A 13,130-nucleotide genomic window follows, 5' to 3' on the forward strand; every position below is an offset into this window, starting at 1 on the left:
ATCTTATTAATGGCCATCTGGTGAAGCTAAAACCTCAAAATGGAAAGCCTCCACTACTCCATGTCCTACTGGGAGGTATCAGTTAAGAGTTAAATGGCCCTTTCCTCAGAACTGTTGGCAGGAGATGGAAAGGTACTTCACCTTTTAAAAATGCTCTGCACATCTCCAAGTTTTAAAAGGTAACAAAAGGAGAACTGCTGAATTTATGTTCCCACTCTGTTTCAATTATCACTTTACCCAAATGTCGATTAGAATTCTGAATTCATTCTTGTCTAATCTTGCTGACAATGGCAGAGCATCTTAGGGAAATACTGGACCTTCAACTTACTTTTAAGGCAATAACATTCAGAAGGTAATAAAGATAAGGCAAAAAATAAGGCAATAAAGATTCAGAACTCTCAGAGTCAGTCATCAGTGAAAAGTTTGGCAGTAGTTCCTTTTATTTTCTACTTGACATTATTAAATAATAGCACATATTATCCACTCCAACAGATTCTGCACTCTGGTTTTAACTCAGGTTGCTTTGAAAGTCGACATGTGAAAAACCTTCTCTGCTGTTCCTCTGCTTTAAGACAGGTAGACCAGTAGGGTTGAGTAGATTAGGGAAGGGTCTGTTTGGCAATCCAGTTTCTTGAACTAGATTTCAACTCCCAGGGAGAAATGGATCTTGGTCCATTAGGGTTTATGCAGGGTAGCTACATTCCAGACAGTCTTTCAGAATCAGGTCTTCTGGGCTTCACCCTTGAGTAAACAGAAAGGGAATGCAGATGCCTGGAATCAAAGTTGCCTGGTGCCTCACCTTCAAGAAAATAAAAATATAGGGCAGGGCCCAGGAAATATAGCTTCCTGGTGGCTCAGTGGTAAAGACTCACCCTGCAGTGCAGGAGACATGGGTTCAAGATCTTGGTTGGAAAGATCCTCTGTAGAAGGAAGTGGCAACCCAGTCCAGTATTCTTGCCTGGGAAATCCCATGGACAGAGGAGCCTGGTGGGCTACAGTCCATGGGGTCAAAAGAGTCAGACATGACTCAGTGACTAAACAACAGGGAACAGAAGGATCTGGGGAGTCAGGGCTTCAAGTTGAGTAATGCAGGGTCATGTCAGGGCAGACTTAAATATTTAGAGACACCTTCATTAAACAGGGAGCTATTTTAGGCCTTGAATAAGGCAATGGTGGGCAGGAAGGGGGTCACTTGGAAAGGCTGACCTAACAGTGATATGGAAAAATGTAACCTGTGACAGGGGCTGTTGATATTAACCAATTACTGAGGTGCCTGTTGACCTTCTAGCCTTTTGGTGCTGGGTTCCGATTTATAAGTGATGGCCCTTAAAAATATCCCAAAATGTCTCCCATGATGACATTGGAGGCAACATATTCTAAATGATGAGGGTGAGGAAGAAAGACTGACTCATCTGATTTTATGTGAGAAATGAATCTTTGTTTATTTGGGGTTTGTCTGTTATTGGGCCATAGCTTGATAGCCCCCTCCTCAATAAAGAGGAGGAAAGAATTCAGATCAGGGAGTGACTACTACAGTAATAGAAGCCCAAGATGACAAAAGTACAGGTGAGACTGAAATTCAGAGAAAGGCTGTGAAGCTAAGAGGTGTTTTAAATAGAACTTGGTAAGTCAAAATGTTATTAATTCAGATAAATATTTATTGAGCACCTATTTGCAAGGCACTGTGTGAGATACAAAGACATGTAAGTCAGGCCTCTGTGTACAATCTAGTTTAGCAGATAATACACATACATAAATTATAAAGCAAACCTTATAGCCTCATGGTAAAGAGATTTTGAAGGGAGCCCTGTATTCAAGACCTGACTTTCCTTGTACTAGCCGTTACGTTGGACAAGTTATTTAATCTCTTTAAACTTCAGTTTGCTCATCTGTAAATTGTGGGGAGTAACAGTACCTACTTCAGAGGGTTGTTGAAAGGACCAAATGATTTACTCCTTGCAAAACTCTCAGCTGAGTGCTTACTCCATAATAAGCGCTCAATAAGTGCTAGCTACTAGTAGTAGTATTAAGAGATCTAGATGCTGGCACACAACAGGACAAGGTCAGTGCCCAAAATCCTCCTCCGAGAGAGAGGGACTAACGGCTATAAAAAAAGAACTTCTGGAAACAACAGTGCTGCTCTGACATAAGTGTGCCTTTCCTGTCCAGCTGTGGCCTCCAGTTACATAAAGTGCACTGATGCCTGGGGCTTCGGACAAGAGGTTTGTCTGAGGATTGCCTCCTAACCTTTGTCCCTAGTGTCTGACAAATGTCTTCAGGATGCTGACTCTTTAAAGTCACATTCTAATTTCTGTCATCCCACATTAACTCTGTAACACAGTGGGTGGACAGTGTTCCTTCAAACACTGTGGGTGCAGAGAGGCAGAAAAAGGAGGGGGTAGCCAGCATAGGTGTGATAACCAGGTGATGGATTTAAGAGGGGTCTTGAGTTTTCATGGAGGTCCTTGGACTAAAGCTTTCGCTCCACTCAGTCTATTCCCTGTTTGGCGTAACGCCGTTGATGCTGAATAACTGATGATTTAGAACTGAAGACTTTCCCACACACACTGCATTCAAACGGCTTCTCTCCTGTGTGAACTCTCTGGTGTCGCGTGAGCCGGCACCTCTGGCTGAAGGCTTTCCCACATTCACTGCATTCATATGGCTTGTCTCCAGTGTGAATCTTCTGGTGCTGAGTCAGGGAGGAGCGGTCAAAGAAAGCCTTCCCACACTCACTGCACTGGTAGCGAGGCTCTCCAGCATGGGCTTTCTGATGTCTGTTCAGTGACGAGACCCCATAGAAGGCTTTCCCACACTCATTACATTCATACGGCTTCCGGCCCGTGTGGATTAGCTGGTGTCGCGTAAGAATACTTTTCTGGCTAAAGGCTTTCCCGCACTGGTTACATTCATAAGGACTTTCTCCAGTATGGATCCTCTGGTGGCGGGTAAGGGACGAGCGGTCAAAGAAGGCTTTTCCACACTCACTGCATTTGAAGGGTTTCTCTCCAGTATGAATTCGCTGATGTACAGTCAAGGACGAACGGTCGAAAAAAGCTTTCCCACAGGCGTTGCACTCGTAGGGGCTCTCTCCTGTATGCGACATCAGGTGTCTACTGAGACTGCTCCTGTGGCTGAAGGCCTTCCCACACTCGGGACAGTCATAGGGCTTCTCACCAGTGTGAGTCCTCTGATGGCGGATGAGGGAGGAGTGGTCAAAAAAAGCCTTACCACAGTTGCTGCATTCCTGGTCTCTCTCTTTAGTGAGAATTTTCTTGGGAGGGGTTGCCCTGTGCCGCAAGCTTTCCTCCAGAGAAGGGGGTTTCTTGCAGGCCTCAACTGTAGGGCTTTCCTTCTCTGTTCCCAACCTGCCATCCAGTGCATAAACTTCAAATTTAGGAGATGGAGAACCTTTTCTTCCAAGCTTTTCCTTCAATGATCCTTCTGATTTTTCTTCTTCTGAAGCACCTTGAATCTCAGGCTTAGTCTCCCAATCTGGAGTGGATAGAAAATACAGATGCATGTTTCTTTCCTGGGTTAGGAAATGTTAGCACAGAAAGGAGGGATGCTGTAATAAATCTGAAAAGTAATGACAGTCACTTTGCTTGCTCCCACAAATAGTATTGCACTCTAGGGAGAAACCAAGACCTGGGACTGAAACAGGGAATAGAACTGGTAGTGAAAAATCTCAAAAAAGAGGAGAATTTCCATTGGGAGCATAGCTGGATTAATTAGGAGTGTCAGGTAAGTGAAGGGGATGGTAAGGAATAGGAAAATCAAAGTTTGAATGGATAACATGACAAATCTGAGAAAGGAAACATTTGGTGAATGAAGGTGAACAATACTTTAAGATGTAGAGGGGGAAAAAAGAAAACTGGGTGACAGAGAATAAACAATATAGGAGAAGACGTGAATTTGAGGAAAAATATGATACCCAATACTCCCTCCCACATGCACCTAAATAACAACCACAAAGCAAAACAAAACTCTCCTGCCAGTTCATACTCAATTACCTAAAGAGACATTCTCTGCACCTTCTTTCCCCTCAAATCCATGAAACTCCACTAGCCAAGGCTCATCCCCTCTCTTCAACTGAAAAATCACATCAGGTCCAGGTATTGGAAGTCCTGTTCATAGAGAAAGAAACAAGCCAGGTGGTCATATGTGATGAAAATACACAATGATTCCAAAGCAAATTCCAGCCTCTTAAGTATTTCAGAGAGAAAATGCAAAAGGCAGGAAGTGCACACCAGGTATGCAGAAGTGCAGGAACCTCTGAATGGAGGTCAAGACTGAGGTTCTAAAAGGGAACATGTAGCATCTAGTCAGAGTGAATAGACTCTATTTGAATTAATGTGTTTATTCTTCCCCATGAAGTGAATGGGATGCTCCTAGCTCTAGCACTGGTAGGATGGCAGGAAGAGTCCTTACCTTAGGGAAGATGAGAATGAAAAAAGATTACCTTGAATAAGAATGTGTAATGTAGGTGCCCATTTTTGCTTATTGTTTATGCTTTAGTACAATTATTTTTGGACACAACTGAGCAACTAACATACACATATTAAGTATGATTTTACTTAAACAAGTGGATTGTGTTCATTGTAGGAAAACTAGAGGCATAGACAATACGAAAAATCACCTTTTGTATTTTGTATTCATTTCTTTCTTTCCATTCACTTTAATACAGAAAGATACCTATAGATACACTTTGTTAAAAACTGGATAATGACCATTATATCTCAATTTTTTTGGGAAAAAAAAAAAACTATTGGAGAGCATTATTTGGAAAATAAGGCTACCCCATCTAAAATCATTTCTATTTGATTTATTTTGATGTCTACAAGTTGATAATTTCTAAATCCATCATGACTCACTGTATGTAATACACTCCAGACCCTTTTATATGTAAAAGATCATTTTAGGCAGAAGGCTGTCAATTAAAAACAAAAAACAAAAGTTAAAACTGGAGGGCTTCCCTGGTGGCTCAGATGGTTTAAAAAAATTGGATAATGAAATAATGCTGAATTGTAAACTTGATTTTTTTCACATAGTAATAAATTTAAACTATTATTTTAATTAGCACAGCTCTGCCTCACCATTTAAAAATTTTTTATTTATTTGTGGCTGTGCTGGGTCTGCACTGCTGTGTGGGCTTTTCTCTCGTTGTGGTGAGCCCTCTGTGGTGCAGGGCTGGGCTGCTCAGTGAGGGGGCCTGTGGTTGTCCAGTCTGCTTACAGCTCAAGGAGTAAGCCTGTCCCAGGCTGGGGTTCAGGATTCAGAAAACCACTGTCACTGTGACTGCTAAGTCACATCCCTCTGCTCTTCCATCTTGTCTCTCAGGGGTTCCAACTCAGGTGGGAGAAGAAGAAGTGTCAATATATTAGCCTCTCAACTCCGCATCAATTCAGTACAGGGTCTACTCCTGGTGGGAAGCTCTCCTTACCCAATGAGACGATGCTCTTGTAGTTCTCCAGCATCACCTCCTTGTAGAGGTCCCTCTGAGTAGGGACCAGATGCCTCCACTCTTCATCTGTGAAAACTATGGCCACATCCTCGAATGTCACTGGGTCCTGGAAACATAATCATGTTCTCCCTTATTCATAATCCTTCTCTTACATGGACCAGACAAAACTGTCATACATGACAACAGCTTGGAGGATGCTGGAAGAGTGGAAAGAAAAGTGGAAATGGGAGTGGAAAGACAACAGTTTTGAAGTATTTGGGTTAAGTGCCATAAAGCCATGAGGCATGACTTTTTGGTCACAACCCCACACTACCTTTCTAGCTGAGCCTTGGAGTATTGGGGGCTCTTTTATCAGACTTACAGAAAAATTGGAAGAATAGAACAAAGACCCTTCATCCAGCATCCCCAAATGTTATTTTCCACACTGGTTTTATCTTTGTCTCAGAATATACACATTTGCCTATCTTTTCTCCAAACTTCTTTAAAGTAACTTGTAAACATGATGTCTTTTTACTTATTAATGTTTCAGTGTATATTTTGTAAAAACAAGGATTTTCTCTTATATAATGACAGTATAATTGTAAAAATCAGGAGAGGAGTGATATTATTTAATCTATAAACTTAGTCCAATTTCACCAATTGTCTTGATGTGAGTCTGCATACGTGCGTGCTCAGTCACATCCAACTCTTTGTAACCCATGGAATGTAGCCTGCCAGGTTCCTCTGTCCATGGAATTTTCCAGGCAAGGATACTGGAGTGGGTGGCCATTTCCTCCTCCAGGGAATCTTCCCGACCCAAGGATCGAACCCAAATCTCCAGCATTGGCAGGCGGATTCTTTACCACTGAGCCATCTGGGAAGCCCTTATGTCTGTGTTTGCGTGGACAAATCCTTCAAATAGTGGTGTTGATTAGATCATCTCTAGGCTTTCTCTCAATTCACTCTAATGTTCTTTGATTCTGTAAGTTCCATCTTTATCCCCAAGTCTAAAACCCAGATGAGTCTCCAGAGTGTCTGCAGAGGTTCTAAGCCAGAGCTCAGAATTAAAAAAACTCTGCCCTGGGGCAGAAAGGGGGTAGGCTGTGTGTCTCTACCCTCACAAAAACTCTCTCTCCAGGACTCTTTCAACCTCACTGGGGTGCTTTATAGTATGTGTCACATTCTCTGCCTAACCCAACACTCCCTGGAATATGGGGGCCTACTTTCAGTCCATTTGTGGATGTACTAAAGGGAAATCAGAACTTGAAACTGCCTGCTGCTCCCTAGACCCTCCCATGAGACCCCTACCATCAGTTTTAAGGCAAAATCAAAGTGAAGGCAATGGAGGCTGTGTCCCTGGTAACAGGCTAGTGGGCACATATTCAAGGCAAGAAGGGGTCACTGAAAGATACCAACACAAGTCATTCCTTATGGAGTCCTTTTTCCACCTGGGTGGCTTTGAGCAGAGAAGCCCCAAGACAGAAAGAAAAGTGGTTACATTCTGGAGCCTAATAGTTTCAGAAACACAAGAGTCTACCTCACCTGGCATCTGGTCAGAGACACAGCAGCCATTCCCTCCAGTGTGCTCTCCTTGCGGAGAAGAGCCGAGTCCTAATGAGGTAGAGAGGTGGGAGGAGAAACAGGCTGTGAGAAAGACCAGTCTTGTTTAGTAGTTTTGTGACCCGTGAAGCAAGAAATCTCCACACACCACTGAGTTACGTACCCACCCTCATCCTCAATACCCTACACAAAGGGAAAGCAAAGAAATGCAAGGCCAAGAGCAAGCCCACCCCATCCCAGAATTGGAGTGCAAGGCTGTGCAGAATACAGTGTGGTGCTTGTTTTCATCATGATCTTAGAGGTAAAGTTCTATTCCTGGCAGTTGAGAATATATTAAGGCTCATATTGCCTTTATAAATTCACATTAAATATTGTTCATCATGGGGCTTCCCAGGTGGCACTAGTGGTAAAGAACCCACCTGTCAGTGCAGGAGATGTAAGAGATGTGGGTTTGACCCCTGGGTAGGGAAGATGCCCTGAAGGAGAAGGAAATGGCACCCCACTCCAGTATTCTCTCCTGGAGAATCCCATGGACGGATGAGCCTGGCGGGCTATAGTCCATGAGGTTGCAAAGAGTCAGACATGACTGAGGATTTGAGATCAGATCAGATTGTTCATCATGATTACCAGACAAGAAGTATAAGAAGTTTTATGAATGGCTATATGGACAACTCCTGTCAAGGAAACACCTACAGCCTCTTCAAAGGAAAAATACCGCATTCACAGCAACACCCGGTGCTAACAGAGCAACCCTGGGGCAGCCACAGCTTGTTCCACATGACCCTGAGGCTCAAGCCTGGGGCCATGCTGATTAAGCCACAGGTGGGCGGTACAGAGGCTGACCCGTGGACTGATATGTGGTCTGGTTTCAAAAGTTGACGTCCATCCTCAGGATCGTGAACTAAGAAATGCCAGGACCACAGGTTAGATGGGTGAATGAATAACAAGGATCAATGAATACACTGCCTTGACTGCAGGACAGTACTCAGACACACCTTTCCCTCTTCCTTCTCAGGACCACACAATCCCCACGCCCCACTCATGAATCCCCCAAATGCTTGATTTGACTATGTCTTAATTAGACTCTTTATGTGAGAAACTGAGATATACTCAGTTAACTCAAGTAAAGTTTAATGACAAAGATTCACACAAAGCCTAAGAGGCTTTCCCAAAATAAAAAGAACCTAGTTCCACCAGTGGGCAATGAGCTGAAAGTATATCATGAGAGACAGAAGTAGCCATGAGAGTCAGAGGAGTCAAAGGTACCAGGAGGCAAAATCCATGAGTATGTGGGGGGCATGGGGTAGAGAACAGGCTGTAATAGACCAACACAGGCAGGTATGTTGGTGGTGAAGTGTTGAAAGCAAAGCCCCAAGAATCCCTGGCCCCTGAAACCCTACTTCACCCCAGCATCAGCCCAGACCGCAGTTTGCATGTAGACTAGCTGTATTTATTCTTAGATTTCCATAAGGCTCTGACCCTACCAGAAGGGCTTCCCTGGTGGCTCAGCTGGTAAAGAATCCGCCTGCAATGTGGGAGATCTGGGTTCGATCCCTGGGTTGGGAAGATCCCCTGAAGAAGGGAAAGCCTACCCACTCCAGTATTCTGGCCTGGAGAATTTGTAATTTGTATCAGGGGCCTTAAAACACATACTTTTGACCCAGCAACTTCCTCTTATGAAGTTTTTCCTAAGGGAAAACATACGCAAAGCTTCTTATTAACTATCATTAACGCTAACCTTTACTGAGTGCCATGTGAGGCAACGTCCTAAGCATTATATGTCATCTCATTTAATCTACAGAAGAGCAAAAAAAAAAAAAAAAATTTTACTTATTTTTGGCTGCACTGGGTCTTGGTTGCAGTGCATGAGCTTTCTCTAGCTGTGGCAAGTGGGGGCTACTCTTGTGGAGTATGGGCTCTAGAGCTTGGGCTCAGTAGTTGTGCACAGGCTTAGTTGCCCCGTGGCATGTGAAATCTTCCTGAAGCAGGGACTGAACTGGTGTCCCCTGCGTTGCAAGGTGGAGTCTTAACCAGTGGACCTCCAGGGAAGTCCCAGAAGAGCAAAAACTTGAAATATCTTAAGTTTCTAAAATACAGGATTTGATCATGTATGGCTGTGACAGTTGGGCCATAAAGAAGTCTGAGCACTGAACAATTGATGCTTTCAAATTGTGGTGCTGGAGAAGACTCTTGAGAGTCCTTTGGACTGCAAGGAGATCCAACCAGTCAATCCTAAAGGAAATCAGTCCTGAATATTCATTGGAAGGACTGATGCTGAAGCTGAAGCTCCAGTACCTTAGCCACCTGATTCAAAGAACTGACTCACTGGAAAAAAAACCCTGATGCTGAGAAAGATTGAGGGCAGGAGGAGAAGGGGGGTGACAGAAGGTGAGATGGTTGGATGGTATCACTGACTCAGTGGACATGAGTTTGAGTGAACTTTGGGAGACAGTGAAGTACAGGAAAGCCTGGTGTGCTGCAGTCCATGGGGTCACAAGAGAGTCGGACACACCCCGCACACACCTGAAACTGTATGCTTGAAAAATGCCAAGGTGTTTATGAGCTCTGATCCAACAGTCCTCTTCTCCTTATTTCTCTGAAGCTTTTTGACTGTTTCGGCAAGTTTCTCATGCTGCCCAGCGCTCAGACTGTGTACAGTGCTCTTGCTGTCTCGCAGAAAGTCCATCCACACCTGATGCTCCATTTTCCACCTCTACAGAAATGCTTCTTGAATCTAGTCCCACTCCCTCTTCCAAACTCATCCTGCATTTCCAAATGACTAAGTATTTTGAGTTAGGCATTCTGTCAGCATCTTAAAACCATCTATTCCTATGCAGTTCCCCACATCAATTCCTTTCCCTGCCCTTACAGTTCTCTTTGTTGTTTAGTCAGTAAGCTGTGTCTGATTCTTGGTGACCCCATGGACTATAGTCTGCCAGGCTCCTCTGTCCATGGGATTCTGCAGGCAAGAATACTGGAGTGGATTGCCAATTCTTCCTCCAGGGGATCTTCCCAACCCAGGGATTGAACCTGTGTCTTCTGTGTTGGCAGGCAGTTTCATTACTGCTGAGCCACAAGGAAGCCCTTACACTTACAGCAGATGTTTTATTATTTTCCCAGCTGCCCCAAATTCACACTCTTTCCTGGCTCTCTTACCTCCCAAATCTAGTTAGTCACCAGGTCCTTCGGACTCTTCTTTTGCAATGTCATTTGTATCTTTCCCTACCACTGACACCATCATAATTCAGGCTCATGACAGCTTGATTCAGGAATATGACCACTACCAAGCATTCCTGACTGGCTCCCTACACTAGTCCCTTCCCCTCTCTAGTTCTTAATGTGACCTCTAGAATAAAAGCACCAAAATTAGCTTTATTCCTGTCAATCCCTGATCCGTCCCATACAATCCATCCTTCTGACCGTGTCTTGTCCTGATCCTCTATGCCCTGACCACAGTGTGCTTTTCCCCATCCTTGTCTCTCACTATTCCTAGACGCTTCACTCTTATAAAAAGCATTTCCTTCTCAAATCTGCCTATCACTTCGCTACTTCTTTCGTATTTTTTTTCCCCCACATCTAGTTCTACCTCCCCCACGAAGCCCCCCCCCCCCCCCCCCCCCCCCGATCACTCGTACGGAGGTCTAGGGAGGGTAGCTAAACCAGACAATCTGAGGCGCTTTTTGGAAAAGAGAGGAACTGGAGTGGGCGGAACCCTAGATTTAGTGTCAATTCCACCCACGTTTATTAAGCAATTGTTATGAGAAGAAGGTACCGGAGGGGCGAAGGAAGCCTCCAAACTTCCAACCGCAGAGCTGGGATCTGACATAAAGAGGGGGCACGCCGAAAGGCCACCGCTAACAGTGCCCACACGGAACACACACACTGGGATGCGGGTACAACTTTCCTAGTCCGCACCTGTCCGAGCAGGGACGTCGCCGCACGCACAACACACACACACACACATTCTGCAGGCTGGCTCCGCCCGCTTCACCCCTTCTACTCCTACTGCACCTCCCCCAGGGTCTCAGTACCCCACTCTCTCTGCCGCTGCGCGCTCTCCGCCGCTCAATAGTACACACCCGCAGCTCTCACCTCCTGCACAGACTGCTCGGGACCCAGGAAGACGGCGCCTCTTCGGGTCGGGAGAGCAGTGCGCCTGCGCAGAGTTCTGACGCCCACGCTCCCGACCAGAGCCTGGCCTTGGCCGACTCCATTTCCCAGAAGTCTCAGCGGTGGGAGCGCTTTAATATGACCTCAAAGATCTGCGCAAGCGTACCCGTGTGAGACGAGTTGGCGGCGCTGGACCGAATCCTACGTGCTAGGGCGGCAGCTTGATCGTGAAAAAGCAACCGGTCGTGGATGCTTGTGAGGCTTGTGTTCCCCCTGGAAGTACTGCTTATGTGTGATGTCACGTCCCTCCGGTCCTCCGATGGGAGGACCGTCCTAAGGAAATATGTCTCTCTCAGCCTTGGGACTCACCCCTCCTGAGGACTTCTAGTCTTCTGACCCTCCGAAGGGCCTTGTTTCTGCTTCAGGTTGTTAGTTAACTGTTGTTGTTGGTTGTAAAGTTTGGGCAGGAGAGACGCAGAGTTTGGGTCCGAGGATGGGGCTGTGCATGTGCACATTTTTCTGCTTAAGAGAGAAGAACCCAGGATATACGTGTATTTGATTGGGCAGCAGTGCGGACTCCCGACATTTTGAGCATACAGGAGCCTGCCTTCCATGGTACTACTGGAAGGACCCTCGTTGGAGACATCGTAGGGATTCTCAACAGTAGCTGCATGCCGGAATCACCTGACGAGCTTTAACATATTGATGCCCGGGCTTCCCTCTGAGGAGTGAGAGTTTGAAAAGATCTGCAAGTGATCCTCAGTTCAGTTCAGTCGCCCTGTCAAGTCCGACTCTGCGACCCCATGGACTGCAGCACACCAGGCTTCCCTGTCCATCATCAACTCCCAGAGTTTACTCAGACTCACGTCCACCCAGTCGGTGATGCCATCCAACCATCTCATCCTCTCTCCTCCCCTTCTCCTCCTGCTTTCAATCTTTCCCAGCATCAGGGTCTTTTCCAATCAGTCAGTTCTTTGCATCAGGTGGCCAAAGTATTGAAGTTTCAACTTCAGCATCAGTCCTTCCAATGAATATTCAGGACTGATTTCCTTTAGGATTGACTTGTTGGATCTCCTTGCAGTCCAAGGGACTCTCAAGAGTCTTCTCCAACACCACAGTTCAAAAGCATCAATTCTTCGGCACTCAGCTTTCTTTATAGTCCAACTCTCACATCCATACATGACTACTGGAAAAACCATAGCCTTGACTAGATAGACCTTTGTTGGTAAAATAATGTCTCTGCTTTTCAATATGCTGTCTAGGTTGGTCATAACTTTCCTTCCAAGGAGTAAGCGTCTTTTAATTTCATGGCTGCAATCACCATCTGCAGTGATTTTGGAGCCCAGAAAAATAAAGTCAGCCACTGTTTCCGCTGTTTCCCCATTTATTTGCCGTGAAGTGATGGGACCAGATGCCATGATCTTAGTTTTCTGAATGCTGAGCTTTAAGCCAACTTTTTCACTTTCCTCTTTCACCAAGAGGCTCTTTAGTTCTTCTTCACTTTCTGCCATAAGGGTGGTATCATCTGCATATCTGAGATTATTGATATTTCTCCCGGCAATCTTGATTGCAGCTTGTGCTTCCTCTAGCCCAGTTTCTCATGATGTACTCTGCATATAAGTTAAATAAGCAGGTGACAATACACAGCCTTGATGTGGATGTACTCCTTTCCCTATTTGGAACCAGTCTGTTGTTCTATTTCCAGTTCTAACTGTTCCTTCCTGACCTGCATGCAGGTTTCTCAAGAGGCAGGTCAGGTGGTCTGGTATTCCCATCTCTTGAAGAATTTTCCATAGTTTATTGTGATCCACACAGTCAAAGGCTTTGGCATAATCAATAAAGCAGAAATAGATGTTTTTCTGGAACTCTCTTGCTTTTTCAATGATCCAGCAGATGTTGGCAATTTGATCTCTGGTTCCTCTGCCTTTTCTAAAACCAGTTTGAACATCTGGAAGTTCATGGTTCATGTATTGCTGAAGCCTGGCTTGGAGAATTTAAAGCATTACTTTACTAGCAT

At 45.0% G+C, this 13,130-nt stretch overlaps 1 protein-coding gene across 3 annotated transcripts; it reads right to left on the bottom strand.

Moving 5' to 3' along the window:
- Positions 1 to 440: 440 nt before the first annotated feature.
- On the bottom strand, positions 441 to 11,151 carry ZNF2 (zinc finger protein 2). Of its 3 annotated transcripts, XM_061156031.1 has the most exons (6): positions 11,096 to 11,123; positions 9,527 to 9,716; positions 6,986 to 7,054; positions 5,444 to 5,570; positions 4,014 to 4,127; positions 441 to 3,495 (listed from the first exon to the last, which is right to left on the bottom strand). In XM_061156031.1, the coding sequence occupies exons 3-6, from the start codon at positions 7,013 to 7,015 to the stop codon at positions 2,489 to 2,491; spliced, it is 1,278 nt and encodes a 425-aa protein (XP_061012014.1). In that variant the 5' UTR covers positions 7,016 to 7,054; positions 9,527 to 9,716; positions 11,096 to 11,123; the 3' UTR covers positions 441 to 2,488. The 3 variants fall into 3 exon arrangements, with proteins under 3 accessions (XP_061012014.1, XP_061012013.1, XP_061012015.1); XM_061156030.1 differs by lacking the exon at positions 9,527 to 9,716 and having other exon boundaries at positions 11,096 to 11,151; XM_061156032.1 differs by lacking the exon at positions 9,527 to 9,716 and having other exon boundaries at positions 11,083 to 11,142.
- Between the last annotated feature and the right edge of the window lie 1,979 nt (positions 11,152 to 13,130).

This window comes from Dama dama, chromosome 11, assembly GCF_033118175.1.
Source record: "Dama dama isolate Ldn47 chromosome 11, ASM3311817v1, whole genome shotgun sequence".
NCBI lineage: Eukaryota > Metazoa > Chordata > Mammalia > Artiodactyla > Cervidae > Dama > Dama dama.

Bases quoted from the DNA above. Each gene is read 5' to 3' on its own strand.
- ZNF2 (XM_061156030.1), bottom strand. From the start codon at position 7,015: ATGGCTGCTGTGTCTCTGACCAGATGCCAG. The intron at 4,128-5,443 runs GTAAGGAGAGCT...CTCTATGAACAG, and splicing joins CAAGAGCATCGTCTCATTGG to GACTTCCAATACCTGGACCT. The intron at 3,496-4,013 runs GTAATTGAGTAT...TATCCACTCCAG, and splicing joins TGCAGAGAATGTCTCTTTAG to ATTGGGAGACTAAGCCTGAG.